Here is a 14046-nt window from a genome sequence, read left to right as displayed (position 1 = left end):
ATTTTCCTTCAAAGGGTTTGAATACATTTTAAGAAAAGAAAGATAAGAAAACATTTATTTGTCGCACAATGGACAAATTCACAATTTACAGCAGCAAAATAGAGTATAGATTATAGTGAGCTCTATGCCAAGCATCTAGTTTGTTGATCCCAACCAACTACTTGGTGTCTATTTCGTGAAATTTTGCTCGATTCATTTCGTATGACTGTACATTAAAAGATAATGGAGATTAAACGTAACGCTCCACAAAATGGATAGACTTCTGTGTTGAGAACAGCGCCCTCTGTCGCCAAAAAGTCTACAGTAATGCAAAAGCAAAAGCTGCAAAATGCAAATGCAAAAGCTGTCTGTAGTGAACGTTTAGTTTTATGATTCGTTGGCTTCAATATGCTGGTACATGGACAAACAATTGGAGAATGAAGGAAACCTTCCCCCATATGCACTGAATAATGTTATATTTCAGTTTATCCGCGTTGCACGATAACCCGGAAAAGGAAACTTGAGTCAACCAATCACTGGGCTGATAGCTTACCTACCCGGAAAGGCGACTTAAAAATGCCGCGAAAATGGCATTTCGTCAAAACTGATGTTTATGTCTTTGAACATTGAATGAAAAAAAAAGTTAGATATTTTCTGCGCTTTCAAGTGAAGCAGCCATGGATGAATATGACGAAATGTTTGAGATAGAGGACAACTTCGAGGAGCAATTCGCCGACGAACTCGATGCGCTGGCTCAGTTGGAAAGTGAGGACATATACTGTACAAGGCTTGTGTGCTGTCAAGCAGTCCTGTAGAATGTTTTTGAAATTTATAAAAGTATTCATATTTATGGCATTTGTTGTTCCAATTTCGTGTATTGTCATTGTGCACAAACTTACGCTTTTTTTCATGTTGTTCTATTGTCGTAGGTTTGCTTTTGTAGCGTTTGCTATTTTGTTCGACCTTTTTCTTGAGCGTTTTAACATTACACAATACGGTCCCGAAGTGTTTGGACATTGACAGAATATGGTGTTCATCAATTGCCAAATACAACGGAATACTTAGTAATTACCTAACTTGTTAGTTAGCTTCATGCAAAGAGCCTTGTTATTATAATTGTTTATTGTATTTTTAGATGAATCCTCCAAGCCTGCGAAACGTCAGAGACGGAATTCAAATAATCACGCCTCCTACATTGATTACCAGCAGGTGTCTGATCAGCAAATCAGTGAGTATGCATTACACATAGACTGTTCAATACTGTGTTGTAGTTGGTACATTTGCACCCTCATCATTCTCTTTTTCAAGTACAGTATTTATTTATTTTTATTTTCTGAACAAGGTCCAACCGCAAAGCGTCACAAACAGGACACAGGTGTGGTGAAGCGACTATTCAACTCCGTGCAGTGTGATGACATCACACCGCCGTCATCTCCAGAACACTATGAACCACCTCACACAGTGAGGTAGGGGAACTGGCCAGGAAATGTATTGTTATTATGTATTCTTATAATATTAATGTATTTAAAAATATATATAAATCCAAGAACTCAATTGTATCCATCTATCCATTTTCTATAGAAGTTTTTATCCTCATTAGGGGCACTGGTGAATTGGAGCTAAACTCAGCTCTCTGTGTGCAAGAGGCGAGTTACACCCCGGACTGGTTGCCAGCTGATCGCAGGTCACATATAGACAACCAACCATTCACATGTTCTATTTAGAGTCTTCAATTAACTTGCGCATCCGACAAAAGCAGACGCAAGAGCATAGAGGAAACATACAAACTCCACAGAGCAGGGCCTGATTCGAATGGCTAACCTCAGAACTGTGAGGCAGATATTTACTAGCCATGAGGATACTGTGCGACTTTAAAAAAATAGCAATTCATTAATCATCTTTGTAACCACAAAAAATCAGCATTAAATGTGCTAGCTGACCAATGCCAGTTTTCAGTTTCAAATGTGTTAAATTATAGATTTTTGTAATTCTATTTTACTGGCATCGATAACCTAGAAACAGCAACTTTAGCGACGGCAAAAAGTCATCAAAGTCTGCCGACTGTTCTGTAAAACTGTCCTGGAACATACAGTATAAAACACCTTGTTTTGCTTTCTAGGTCCTCCTCAGCTCCTGCTCTCGATATCAGTGGATTTGAAACAATCCCAGAGTCTCCTAGGCGACCTGCTGCTGTGGCAACGCAGTCGCATGCGCTGAGAAGACCCCCACTAGAAGGCGACTACGTCACTGTCACCGACTCTTCTGGATGTCGCATCTACCTCCGCCAGAAGGACACCCAAGCAGAGGAGGTGGACGGAAGCATTATGAACTAAGTGCAACGCCTTAATCGTAGGTAATGAATTCAGTCTTAGTAAATAAGGTCTTTGGTGTTTAGGTGAACAACTGCAGAATGGTACCCGTCCTTCAGGGTTCATTGGGGCTGCTAGCTGTTCCAATTGATGTGCTGAGAGATCAAGAGGCAGAGCGAGTAAGTAGATTACCCCTTGAGCAGATATCGAAGTGCAGACACTTGTGTCTCAAGAAAAAAAAAAAAGTTGAAGTACTGGTTCAAATCCTTGACTGAAGTCAAAGTAAAACCATACAGAGTCCGATATAACAACTTGGCACAATTGGGGATGGAAAAAAATATGTGCGCAAAAAAAGTTCCCTTTTTTATTATTTTACATAGTGCTCATACTGATTTAAAAAAATCACAGATGACATGACTGGATGAATAAACATCGACCGTGTATAGGATTGTGTCAATAATATAGCATAAAGCATGTTAGTCTGACAAATGCAAAAGGAAAAAGAACTAATCTATATGTCAATGAATTTTTCTTTTTAAACTGCAGCGTCACCAGCAGGTAGTAGAGCAGACACAGCACCTCACAGAGCTCCTGCCCAGGTACTTCATCACGCTGCTTTTTTTCCCTTTCTTCACAAGCTTGGATTCCCTGCATTGAATTTGAATGCCGCATTGTTTCATATGCCAGCAGTGTAAATGACGTCTTGGTTGAGCCTGAAATTAGAGAGGAGGAAGAGAAAGAAGAGGAGGGGGATCTGGGAGACTCTGAGGGTCAAAGCTATCGACTCTGGGTGGATAGATTTTCTCCCCAGCACTACACCGAGCTGCTCAGTGATGATGTACGGCGCGGTCTTGTCCATATTCTTACACCTACACGCTGTACATCATTGTAGCCTCTTGGACTATCAATGACAATTCGTATTTGTGTTTTTTAGTTTACCAACCGTTGTCTGCTGAAATGGCTGAAGCTGTGGGACACGGTGGTTTTCGGAAAAGAGAGGGTGTCTCGCCCGGCGCGGCCCGACAGACAAGCCCGCGTGCAAACTTCATTCAAACCAAATCAAGCCAATCAGAATCCAAACCGCTTCAAGAGCAAGATGGAGATGACTGAAGAGATACTGAAGGCTGAACTGGACGTGTACAAACGGCCCAAATTTAAGGTAAGAAGGAAATGGTATTAAAAAACAAAACCTGAACAGATGTTTCTGGCATCCCCATTGAAATACATGAAGGAAAGGGAAGTACAGCACCCTACTTGTCACACGCTTGTTGAAATCAAAGCATTTTTGATGAGGGAGGGAGTAGTTTGGTTCGAATGCAAATGCAAATGGCTTTCGTTGCAAGGACGCAAGTGACGACCTGGCGATTGTCTTCCCAAAACAAAGCAGCGTGCCAAAAAAATCGAGCATTTATTTGTGGTGCTATTGGGGGTTTCCGAAGACCCCGAGACCCCTTCCTTTTTCCATCCTCCAAACTAATGACACTTGAGCAAACATACCAGTGGCTTACACAAAATTCAAACGGAAAACAAAGCAGGTTTTGTTCCAAAAAACTCCAGCTTCTGAATACCACCATCACTTGCACTTTTAACTTTATTGGGAAGCCATCCTGATGGCCCATTCACAGCAAAGATCCTCGAAATATGCGACGCACAGAGCTAACGATGCAAGGTTCCATCGGCTTGTAACTTTCGTGTCATCTTTCAATCCCAGTTTACTTCCTGTCATGAATCAGTTGGCTGTGATGTCTTTATTTTGTCCACCTCAAGGCTTTGCATTAGAATCTGTTTAACTCCGAAACTCTTACTTACCTATTTGTTTGCATACCTATTCCATTGAATGATGAACTCCAATAACTGATGCTTTCTCTCTCTCTTAGGTGGCATTGTTGTCCGGTCCTCCGGGTTTGGGGAAAACCACCTTGGCTCATGTTATTGCAAAGCATGCCGGTTACAATGTCGTGGAAATCAACGGCAGGTTCGAGACGCAAGCATTCAGTGCCAACGCTTAACTTTAGAATCATCTTTCTTTGCTGACTTTGTTGTGTGCGGTTGGTGTTGTGCAGTGACGATCGCAGCGCAGAGGTGTTCCAGAAACGCATCGACACGGCTACACAGATGAAGTCCGTTTTGGGAGCCGGCGAGAGGCCAAACTGCCTCATTATTGACGAAATTGACGGCGCCCCGGCAGTACGTTGCTTGACCACAACCCTAATACTAAACATATTGTTCAATAAGTATCTCTCTGACAGTGCAAAAAGAAAACGGAGCAATCTTATCTGTGTAAATCAACCACTGATGCGGCTCTTACATTGGCTCTAATTTGTTGTTGTTTTTTTGTGATGTCGTAATGTGCATGTCACCTTACTGCCCTTGTAGATGTTTCACTCAATCACCAAGTCGGGACAAGTTAATCTCCTCATCAGTCTAAAACAAAAGAAAAAGTACAACTTCCCCCCCCCAAAATTCTTGGATGTATTTTGTTTTTCTGCACAGGCTGCCATCAACATTCTGTTAGCGACCCTGAACAAGAAAGACGGACACAGCGGCGAGGCAGCCCCTGAGTCCGCAAAGAAAAAAAAGAAGAAAGAGTCCATTCTCCTGCGGCCTATCATCTGCATCTGCAACGACCTGTAAAAAAAATGATTCTTAAGTTTAAACAGCAGCCTGAAGCAAGAAGCCTCTTTTTGTAAACCTTTTTATGTTTTCTCCCACATCAGTTACGTTCCAGCTCTCAGACCGCTGAGGCAGCAGGCCTTCCTCCTGACGTTCCCTCAGACTCAGCCGTCTCGCCTGGCTCAGAGACTAGCAGAGGTACACGCTATACGCACACACACCAAGTAGCTTTAACACATTAAAAAAAAAAAAACTGAATGACACGTTTGCGTCCTTGTAGATCTCTCTCCGTCACGGGATGAAGGCAGACACGGGCACGCTGATGTTACTGTGTGAGAAAACGGACAACGACATCAGGTCTTGCATCAATACGCTCCAGGTAAGATGCTAAACATCTCATTGCTGAAGTTTGTGCGCCTTTGTAGGTCAGTGTCATGATGGTGGACTCCTGAGTGACGCGACAAAGGAAATTTTGGCGAAGGAAAATTAACGTAACCAACACTGGATGGTGGAATTGAACTTCACGACAGCAGTTTTCCGCTAGCTTGATGCGAACGCGATGCAAAATGCCTTCGACGGGCTTACGGAAATGACAATTGATGTTTTGGTAGTGGGAACCCTTTAAGCAAATGACGTACTCGCATATATTCTTTATCCTCTGCAAAAAATGATTGTGTCATGCAGTTATGAGGTTTGAGGAGACCATCTTCTTCGTGTATTTAATGGTGATTTATACTGCCTCCAGGTGGCCAAGGGACATACCAGAAGGAGCAGCACAATGCCCATTGAATTATCATAATAAAGTTTAATTCTCTACAATTGATTTATGTTAGTATTGTTTTTACCATAACTTCAATACTCTTGTGTTATTTTACTTTTTAAAGCACATTACAAATATATTTGTTGGTCTTTTTTTGGGTGGCTGGAAAGGATTAATGACATTAATTATTTCAGTGGGGAAAAAATGATTTGAGATACAAGCGTGGTCGCAGAACAAACAAACTCGTAAATCAAGACACGACTGTATTTTTATTTTTGCCAGTTCCTTTTTGGTCGAGGCCACAAGCAGCTCAACACCAGGATCATCCAATGTGTGTCTGTGGGTCAGAAGGACCAAAACAAGGGATTGTTCCATGTGTGGCAGGAGATCTTCCAGTTGCCACGCATTAAACGGTACGCTCTCCGTTTTGTTGCTCACGGGAAAATGACAAAAGAAATCGCTGTCCAATGAATAGCAGGTGACAGGGTTTCAAGTTTCTTCGTATAAGTATGCAACTTCTTTAGGAAACGTGTTGGTGAGCGGTTTGAGGAAGTCCCTGGTTCAGGAGGCAGCAATCCGAGGTTCCAGCACATTCTTGACTTGGCCTCATCTAGTGGAGAATATGAGAAAGTTTCTCAGGTAGTAAACATCCCATATTATTGGGATCTTTTTTTTAAGCACCTGTAGAATCCTAAGATCAACTCTCCTTTCCTCAGGGTTTGTACGACAACTACCTGTCCATGAGAGTGCGAGATCCCAACCTGCAGAGTGTGTGCGACGCCCTGGACTGGATGGTCTTTTCCGACCGGCTCAACCAAGTCATCATGCACGGGCAGAACTTTACTCTCATGAAGTACCTGCCCTTCCTGTCCGTCGCTTATCACTTTCTGTTCGCCCACCCGCACGTGCCGCGCATCAGCTATCCACACAGCCACCTGGAGGTGAATATCAGTTGTTGGACAGATGCGTACAGAAGATGAGATATGCATGTCTACTGCGATAGGGTTTTAATATTTCAAACTCACTTTATAAAATTACCCCTATGTCGGAAAGTTATGGATTGGATTGTGGTGTTCCTCAAGGTTCAACACTTGGGTCTTGTAGACTACTGTATATTTTTTTTATCATAATTGTGGCACTTGAAGAAACTTTTTTTTTGAGGTGGTACTCTATTAGTAAAGGTTTGAGAACCCCTGCTTATGTAATTGTACATTGATCTGTGTTGCCACATGGTCTGTGAATTGCTGTGCTGTCCTCTGTAGGCGACCACTCGTCTCCAGAGCTGCAGGAACGCTCTGTCCACCATGTTGTCCGACATTCCGGCCAGCATCAGGACCAGGATCAGCCATCTCAACCTCACCCTGGACATTCTCACGCTGCTCCTTGACATTATCTGTCCCAAGCTACGCCCTGTTTGTATATCCCTGAAGCTCTCCAAAGTCATTCCCCGTGACAAATATGGCTCAATAAAATCCTGCGTGTCCTCCAGGTGAACCCGCAGCTCTTCAGTCGTCGAGAAAAGGAGCAAATGTGTGAGCTGATCGACACCATGTTGGCGTACAACCTCTCTTATCGGCAGGACCGCACACCAGAGGGGCAGTACACATACCTCCTGGAGCCGTAAGTACACACCAGGGTCATAGTAGTTTGGGCTTTTTCATTGCATTTACAAAATAGTGTTTATTTAATTTTGAATTTTGTTTTTTAAATTCAGTTAGTGTTAGTTTTAAGGGGTTTGTTAGATTTGATCCATTTTTTTTGTTCAAAAATGCTTTGCTGTAGTTTCTTAGTTTTAGTGTTAGTTTTTTTTTAAATATATGGCATTTTTGTGGAGTGCAAGCTAAAAACAAAAGTTGCTAGGTCTTGTTTAATAAATTCCCAAATGCACGTTCAACCTTTGTTTTGTTGTACTGTGCAGTAATACCAAAATAAATGCATTTAAAATAAATCACGTTTATGTATGAACATAATTGACAAAAACAACAATGGACATTTTCACTTTAGGTTCTTTTTTTTCTGTTATAATTTTTTTTCAAGCTTTTGTTTTGTTGACTTACATTTTTTTTTCAATTTTAGATGTAATTATTTTGTTAGATTTCATTTACTGTAAGAACCGTGGTACACACACACACACACACACATACACACACACAAACGTTATGATTTGGGGATACTTTGCTCCTTCAGAACCTGGACAGTTTTCCGTGACGAATGGAACAAAGGATTCTGCTGTCTGCCAGTAAACCCTGAAGGCCAACGCCAGGCCAGTCAGTTTGTACCCTCAAGATCAAGCACTTTTGGATTATGTGTCAGGACAGTAACCCGAACATGTCAGCAGTTCCGTTGTTTTATGCAAATATGCAATAAAGAACACACTGTCAAAGGGATTGACTTTGTGATATTTATTGGCATGCATTGAGTACATGCTGAGGTTGGGGGGAGGAGATGGAGATGATTGCTAAGAGGATTATCTTTTTATAGAATGACTAAATCCAGGTTTGATTTTCGATGTATGATTTAAACCATGGAAAATGGGAGATTTATTCTCCTCTCAAGATTGAAAAATACACTCAGTGCCACTCTAGCTATGTGTCCTGTAGTTATTCACACTGCGTGCGCCTGTGTCCGCAGACGTGTGGAGGAGGTGGTGAGGTTCTCGGGCTTGCCTCCGCGCCGCCAGTTGACCTATCAGGCCAAACAAACAATCAGCAGAGAGATGGAGCAGGAGAAGATGAGGAGGGCGGAGCAGCTGTTGTTGCAGCGGAACCCCGCAGTGGTGACACTTTCATTTTATATTTATGGAGGGCTCATTCTCTTCGTTTAACACTACGACAGAGAAAAATCATCAAAAATCAAAGATTGTTTTTTTTCCGGATATTTTTTATTAATATTTTTGTCTTCTTTTATAATGCATTACTGTGTTGAACAATGGCAACATTCATAATTTTTATTTTCTTATCTTAACACCTAATATTGGTCTATGATATTGGCTAGATCTGATTCATCGGTTGGGCCCTGATTGTTACGCTATTTATATTCACTTGTCAGAACGTAGTACTGTTTATATTTTTTTTGTGTGTGTGTGTTATTGCAGAAAGAGGCAGCAAAAACAAGCGCTGCTCCCAAACCAAGCAGGAACCATCATCAGAGGTTGGAAAACATTGTCAAGCAGACCATGATGGAGCCCAGGGTGAGTCAGCTAGCCTACTTATTTTGTTGTTTTAATTTGTTCCTTTTTTTGTATTATAACGTATATAAGAAAATGGTAGATAATTATAATAAATACAAAAACATTTTACTAATAGCAAATACCATATGAAAAAATACCATTCACCCTAAACTGACTGATGTGAGTATACAGTACAGGTATATGGTTGACAAATCTTGAAGTTGTGATGTGCAAGTTTCAGCTGCTGCCTGAAAGCGGTGCTCGTGAGTACAATTGCTGTCGTTTGAAATAGAAATGAGGACAATTGGACACAACCGGGATGAAGTCCCGCATGGTGAGACTGTGAATTTAGGCTAATGAAGACTGGAAGTATTTCTTGACCTTAAATTAGGCCATTTCTGACTTGTGACTTCTGACTGAGTTCACAGTTTTCAAACTGCTGGTGAGATTTGAAGATGGCCTCTTTTCAGTTTCAACAAATATGACAAAAGGTTTTTTTAAACGCCAAACCCCCACTCTTGAACTTCTCAATGCTCTTGCGTCCTAACAGCAAGCGGTGGACTTTTTCGGTCGCCCCGTTGCACCCAAACAGACGACGGCGCCGTCATCCTCAGACACAGGTACTGAAAAAAAAAAGTGTTCATTTTCACGGACTGGCACTGTTTGCTTTGCAATGGTAAATCATCATCTGGTTTGTGTATTTCCACGAAGGGGCTTTGTTGATCTGAAAATACAACTTACAGAGAGGCTTAAAAAAATTATCCTAAAACGATGGCTCCAAGTTTACTAATAACTGATACAATCCATTTTCACAGTGTTATAATATTAATATTATTATGTATATATTTAATATATACATGTGGATAAAATAAGATTGTATTTTACAGTACAGTCGACTCCCATTTATGTTCCAGACCTGCCACAGTGATACTGCAAGACCGTTAGGTTTTTAAAAAATGGTATACGTGCGTGCGTGCGTGTAGGCAGCCCGGTGGTCCAGTAGTTAGCACGTCGACATCACAGTGCAGACGTATAGGGTTCAATTCCAGCTCTGGCCTCCCTGTGTGGACTTTGCATGTTCTCCCCGGGCCTATGTCGGTTTTCTCCGGGTGCTCCGGTTTCCTCCAACATTCCAAAAACATGCATGGAAGGCTGATTGGACGCTCTAAATTGTCCCTAGGTGTGAGTGTGAGCGTGGATGGTTGTTCGTCTCTGTGTGCCCTGTGATTGGCTGGCAACCGGTTCAGGGTGTCCCTTGCCTACTGCCCGAAGACGGCTGGGATAGGCCCCAGCACCCCCTGCCACCCTTGTGAGGATAAGCGGATGGGAAAAATGGATGGATGTGTGTGTGTGTGTTTTAGATATGTGCATGTGACTTTAAGAGGCGGGGCCTGTTGATTACACGTGACAGCTGCGAGTGGCCACAATCACCTAAGCAGCATAGAAAATGGATCGATGACTTCCAAAAAAATGAATGTGTTCCTCGAAAATCCTCACCGTTTTTGGGCACCCCTTTGTGTAGTTTGCTTATTCCCCGTACTGGCACTAGCGAACCGTAGAAGTGGCTCGGCAGATCCACAGGGACAAGATCTTGAAAGCAATCCTCTCTCTGTCACTCTGTCTACAAGGCCAGAAGTGCGCCGTGCTCGCCATGGGGAAGGCGGTGGGCAACAGCGATGTGTGGTTCCGCTTCAACGAAGGCATGTCCAACGCTGTGCGACGCAACGTTTACATCCGAGAACTCCTGTAGCCTCCCCACCACCACCACCAAAAACACAGAAGTATGCCACCGCTTTGGTTCAATTAAGTTCTAAACAGTCTTTATTTTTGATTGACAGTGTAAAGAGCCAATAAAAACAAATATCTAAAAAGCTACTCGGCGCCATGCACACACGCACACACACGACAGTCTTAAAATAAGAGCATTCAAAGAATCCAAATAAATAAATAGTTATAGCAGTGTGTAGGTATGTGTGTGTGTGTGCGTGTGCGTGCGTGTTTAGTGCAGCATGACTGTGAGTGCACATTATTCGTGGTGCATCCTTGCATTGAGTGCGAAGATGTATTTTCACGCCAGTGCGATCATCAGAGGATCACACACTTCCCCTTCTCCACCCAGGGATTTGCTCTCATCAGCTCAGGGTTCAGGAAAGGGTCCTCGCACACGCAACTCTCAATCCACTTCACCAACCTGAAGAAAAATGTGCACTTTAGGTGGATTATACAGAACGGTGTACCAATAGACAACCCTTGGTTATGATTTATTTTGAGCATATGTGGTGTAAATAACGGAATTCCTGACATGACTTTTGGCAGCAGTATAGCTAGAAAGTACACAAAATGCTGATTTGCGGTCACAAAATGCAGATAAAATGAATTTGTGGCTATGAACGTAGGTCTTATGCGCACACAAAGTGTTTATTTGTGTGTTTTAATAACGTTTGTGTATCAGGAAGCTAGCCATAAATGAACCAATCAGATTTCAGCCTCGAGGTGCTACCCAGGGCCTTCAGAATCTGTATTTTTAGCCAAGGTAAATTCAAATATAATTTCAGCGAGACTAGAATAGCACAATTGTTACATCCAAGTTTGACGAGCAAAACTCCCGTATAGTCTGTAGTGATCTGCATGTTTTTGTCATGTTCATATCGTAGATCAATATTTATCATGTACAGGGCTTTGTCGTGTGTTGTTGGAGAACATTTATATACGGTCGAATTGACATGTGATGGTATTACGAGGTGGATTAAGCATCCACTATTAAATGCAAGGCCCGCTATTGTGGATATTTCTATTTCATAACCACAAATGATCATTTTGTACACTCAATAAATCTATATTTTGGCCACAATTTAAAAAACCATTCCCGATGCCAATGTCCGAGGCTCTCGACATAAATATTTCAGTATGCATGTTGTTTGCACTCACTCGGTGACTGTGATGGAAGACTTCTCCCTGTTGATGGCCAGCTGATACTGAAGAGATTCCACTTCCCTACGCATTTGGGGAACGTCTAAGTCGTCCATCGTCGATATTAGTGACGCTGCCAGAACGACAAAATGGAAAGAGCACGTTATCGAAGCTGCTCTGGTGTTTTGACATCAAATAGTCTTAAAATAGCTCCAGTCTTCAAGTGCTAAACATGTCTCTTTGTTTGCGGTAGAAAGACACCGGAGAGACTGACGCAATCAATCGATTGAGAGCAATACTTTTTTTTTTTTTAATCAGAAATTGATCATGCTCAAAATGTGTGTGGGGGGCAGGATTATATTGGCTTTTTCATTTCGTTTTGACTTTTTTTTTTAAATTCAGTTTTAATTACTTTTTTAGAATGGGTTTGTCGTTTTTTTCCCCAAAAATCATTTGTTTTATTTTTAATAGTTTTAGTATATTTTTACTTGTCTGTGGAGTATTTGTTGCATGATATAAAAATAAAAAGGTTACAATAAATATTGTGTAATAAGGTAAATTACAATCCCACCTCCCAAAAAAGATGATCTTGTACGGCTATACAATAAAATCAAAATACATTTAAAATAAAGCTCATGTATGAACTTAATTGACAGATTGAACGAAGGAAATTTTAGCTTTGATTCTAGTTAGTTAGTTGTCTTTGGAGGCGTGAGTTATTGTTTTTTTAAGAGCACTTTTGTTTTTATTTCATGTCGTAAAAAAAATGTTTTTCTCCCCCAATTTTAGGATGTTATTTCGTGAATTTTCGTTAACTATAACAACCCTAGTTCTCCTACACACCCAGTTCTGGGTCATTGAACGTTTTGAGAAAACCTAAGGATCAAAAGTTACCTGAAGGTTAAGCGCCTATTTTGGACACAACTGCATCTCAATATGACTAAAACGCTCACTTCTGCGAGCCTCTCTCCTTGCGTGCCCCACCCTGCCGGGATGCGGTTTATAAAGCCGGATGAGGCCGCCCGAGACCCCGTTTGGGAATCGTAAATCACGGATCTCTTTCCCACCAACCCATCTGTTTAATGGATCTCGCGTTAAGTAGGTCGAGTCGCCTCCTCCATCAGCATCCGCCCTCCGTGCGCCTGTCACGGCCGGCCGCTCCACAAAAATCAGACCGCTTCCAATGTACGCCACCCCCCCCCCCCCCCAATGAATTAATAATAATCACATCAAGACGCAGAATTCTCGATTGGTTAGCTTCAGTGTCTCGGTCGTTAGCACTACGCAATTATTCGAGCATCGGGGCCTACCGGAAAGTCCGCCCGGTGATCAGCAGCCGATGGCGGGCGAAGGCGAAGCTGGACGACCGGTAATGAGCTCAGACGTCGCTTCGATAGTCTGGTCCCGGTTCGAGCGAAGAAGAGGAGGCGGTTTAATGTTGAGGAGGATGCGGCGGGTGTATGTTGGGCACTGCCCAGCGTTTGCGACTGGATAGAGGAGGACCGAGGGGGCGGGTCCGGGCCGCCTGCTTTGACTGGCAAAGCGTGCGCGCACCTGCATGCAAACGTGAGGCGCGCGCACGCAAATGAGGACTATGAATCAGGTCGCGTTGACTCGTTGATGGTTTATGCTGTGTACAGTACTTTCGTTGAGCGAGGAATTTAAGTACTCAGATTCTGCAAGAAGTACTGATGCGATGCAACCCCCTGATAAAGGAGAGCTCTTATTTAAATGTTGTCAGTACAGCTACTCGCGGTTCAGCACCGGTGGATTAGCTTCCCATTCAGCAAAGGCATCTGGCCCGGATTCGGCATGAAGCTGGCACAGCTGGCCTTGAGTCGCCACTGGCATAATGCACGTGGGCCGAATACGGCCCAGGAGTGGCAAAGGAGGCACTGGCTTGACTCTGGCAAACCAGACGAGGGCCAGTTGTGGAGTGAAGTATTTGGGCCAGAAATCAATTTACAACTCCGGCCCGTATATGGCCAGCCAGTATTGAGCCACCCTTAAATGCAGTTTCAGATTTATTTTTTCAACACACTACCTTGTTTTACAATTGCACACCGATGCGGAATTCCATTCATCACACACACACACACACGCGCGCGCGCGAGGTTCAATCAGGCCTACAGGATAATTTAAAAATGAAAAAAATGCATAAAAGACACAGAATTAATATTTTTAATAAGGCGCAATTCATTGAGTATCCGCTAGGGGACACTGTTTTGACCAGAGAAGAAGACAAACGCAGCCTCAGTCCGTCACTGAGACAGACCCATGACAGCAGACGCTATCAATAGCACTCT

General features: G+C 42.6%; 2 protein-coding genes across 4 annotated transcripts; one reads left to right on the top strand and one right to left on the bottom strand.

The window, feature by feature from the left end:
- The first annotated feature begins 533 nt into the window (after window positions 1-533).
- On the top strand, window positions 534-10644 carry chtf18 (CTF18, chromosome transmission fidelity factor 18 homolog (S. cerevisiae)). 3 transcript variants are annotated; one of them, XM_086120854.1, is made up of 22 exons: window positions 534-744; window positions 1115-1207; window positions 1322-1445; window positions 2099-2288; window positions 2375-2467; window positions 2835-2887; window positions 2979-3126; window positions 3223-3447; window positions 4166-4263; window positions 4352-4475; window positions 4782-4918; window positions 5006-5099; window positions 5182-5280; window positions 5944-6074; window positions 6186-6300; window positions 6378-6602; window positions 6924-7073; window positions 7151-7281; window positions 8293-8437; window positions 8756-8851; window positions 9381-9450; window positions 10459-10644. In XM_086120854.1, exons 1-22 carry the CDS (start codon window positions 657-659, stop codon window positions 10578-10580), a joined length of 2751 nt encoding a protein of 916 aa, XP_085976980.1. In that variant the 5' UTR covers window positions 534-656; the 3' UTR covers window positions 10581-10644. The 3 variants fall into 3 exon arrangements, 2 of the variants coding, with proteins under 2 accessions (XP_085976980.1, XP_085976979.1); XM_086120853.1 differs by having other exon boundaries at window positions 2976-3126; XR_015101899.1 differs by lacking the exon at window positions 10459-10644 and having other exon boundaries at window positions 2976-3126; window positions 8756-9164.
- On the bottom strand, window positions 10634-13083 carry LOC147200050 (guanine nucleotide-binding protein G(I)/G(S)/G(O) subunit gamma-13-like). Its single transcript, XM_086120855.1, has 3 exons — window positions 13051-13083; window positions 11759-11873; window positions 10634-11021 (listed from the first exon to the last, which is right to left on the bottom strand). The coding sequence occupies exons 2-3, from the start codon at window positions 11854-11856 to the stop codon at window positions 10916-10918; spliced, it is 204 nt and encodes a 67-aa protein (XP_085976981.1). The 5' UTR covers window positions 11857-11873; window positions 13051-13083; the 3' UTR covers window positions 10634-10915.
- Window positions 13084-14046: the final 963 nt, after the last annotated feature.

This window comes from Hippocampus guttulatus, chromosome 9 (genome assembly GCF_054856545.1).
Source record: "Hippocampus guttulatus isolate MCC_2025c chromosome 9, RoL_Hgut_1.0, whole genome shotgun sequence".
Lineage (NCBI taxonomy): Eukaryota > Metazoa > Chordata > Actinopteri > Syngnathiformes > Syngnathidae > Hippocampus > Hippocampus guttulatus.
The sequence above is the reverse complement of the archived record's forward strand: the minus strand, read 5'-3'. Positions and strand labels throughout refer to the sequence as shown.

Coding starts and splice junctions, on each gene's coding strand:
- chtf18 (XM_086120853.1), top strand. CDS start 657: ATGGATGAATATGACGAAATGTTTGAGATAGAGGACAACTTCGAGGAG. Junction 745..1,114: donor TGCGCTGGCTCAGTTGGAAA/GTGAGGACATAT, acceptor TTGTATTTTTAG/ATGAATCCTCCAAGCCTGCG. Junction 7,074..7,150: donor TCTGTCCCAAGCTACGCCCT/GTTTGTATATCC, acceptor CGTGTCCTCCAG/GTGAACCCGCAGCTCTTCAG.
- LOC147200050 (XM_086120855.1), bottom strand. CDS start 11,856: ATGGACGACTTAGACGTTCCCCAAATGCGTAGGGAAGTGGAATCTCTT. Junction 11,022..11,758: donor TCTTCCATCACAGTCACCGA/GTGAGTGCAAAC, acceptor ATTTTTCTTCAG/GTTGGTGAAGTGGATTGAGA.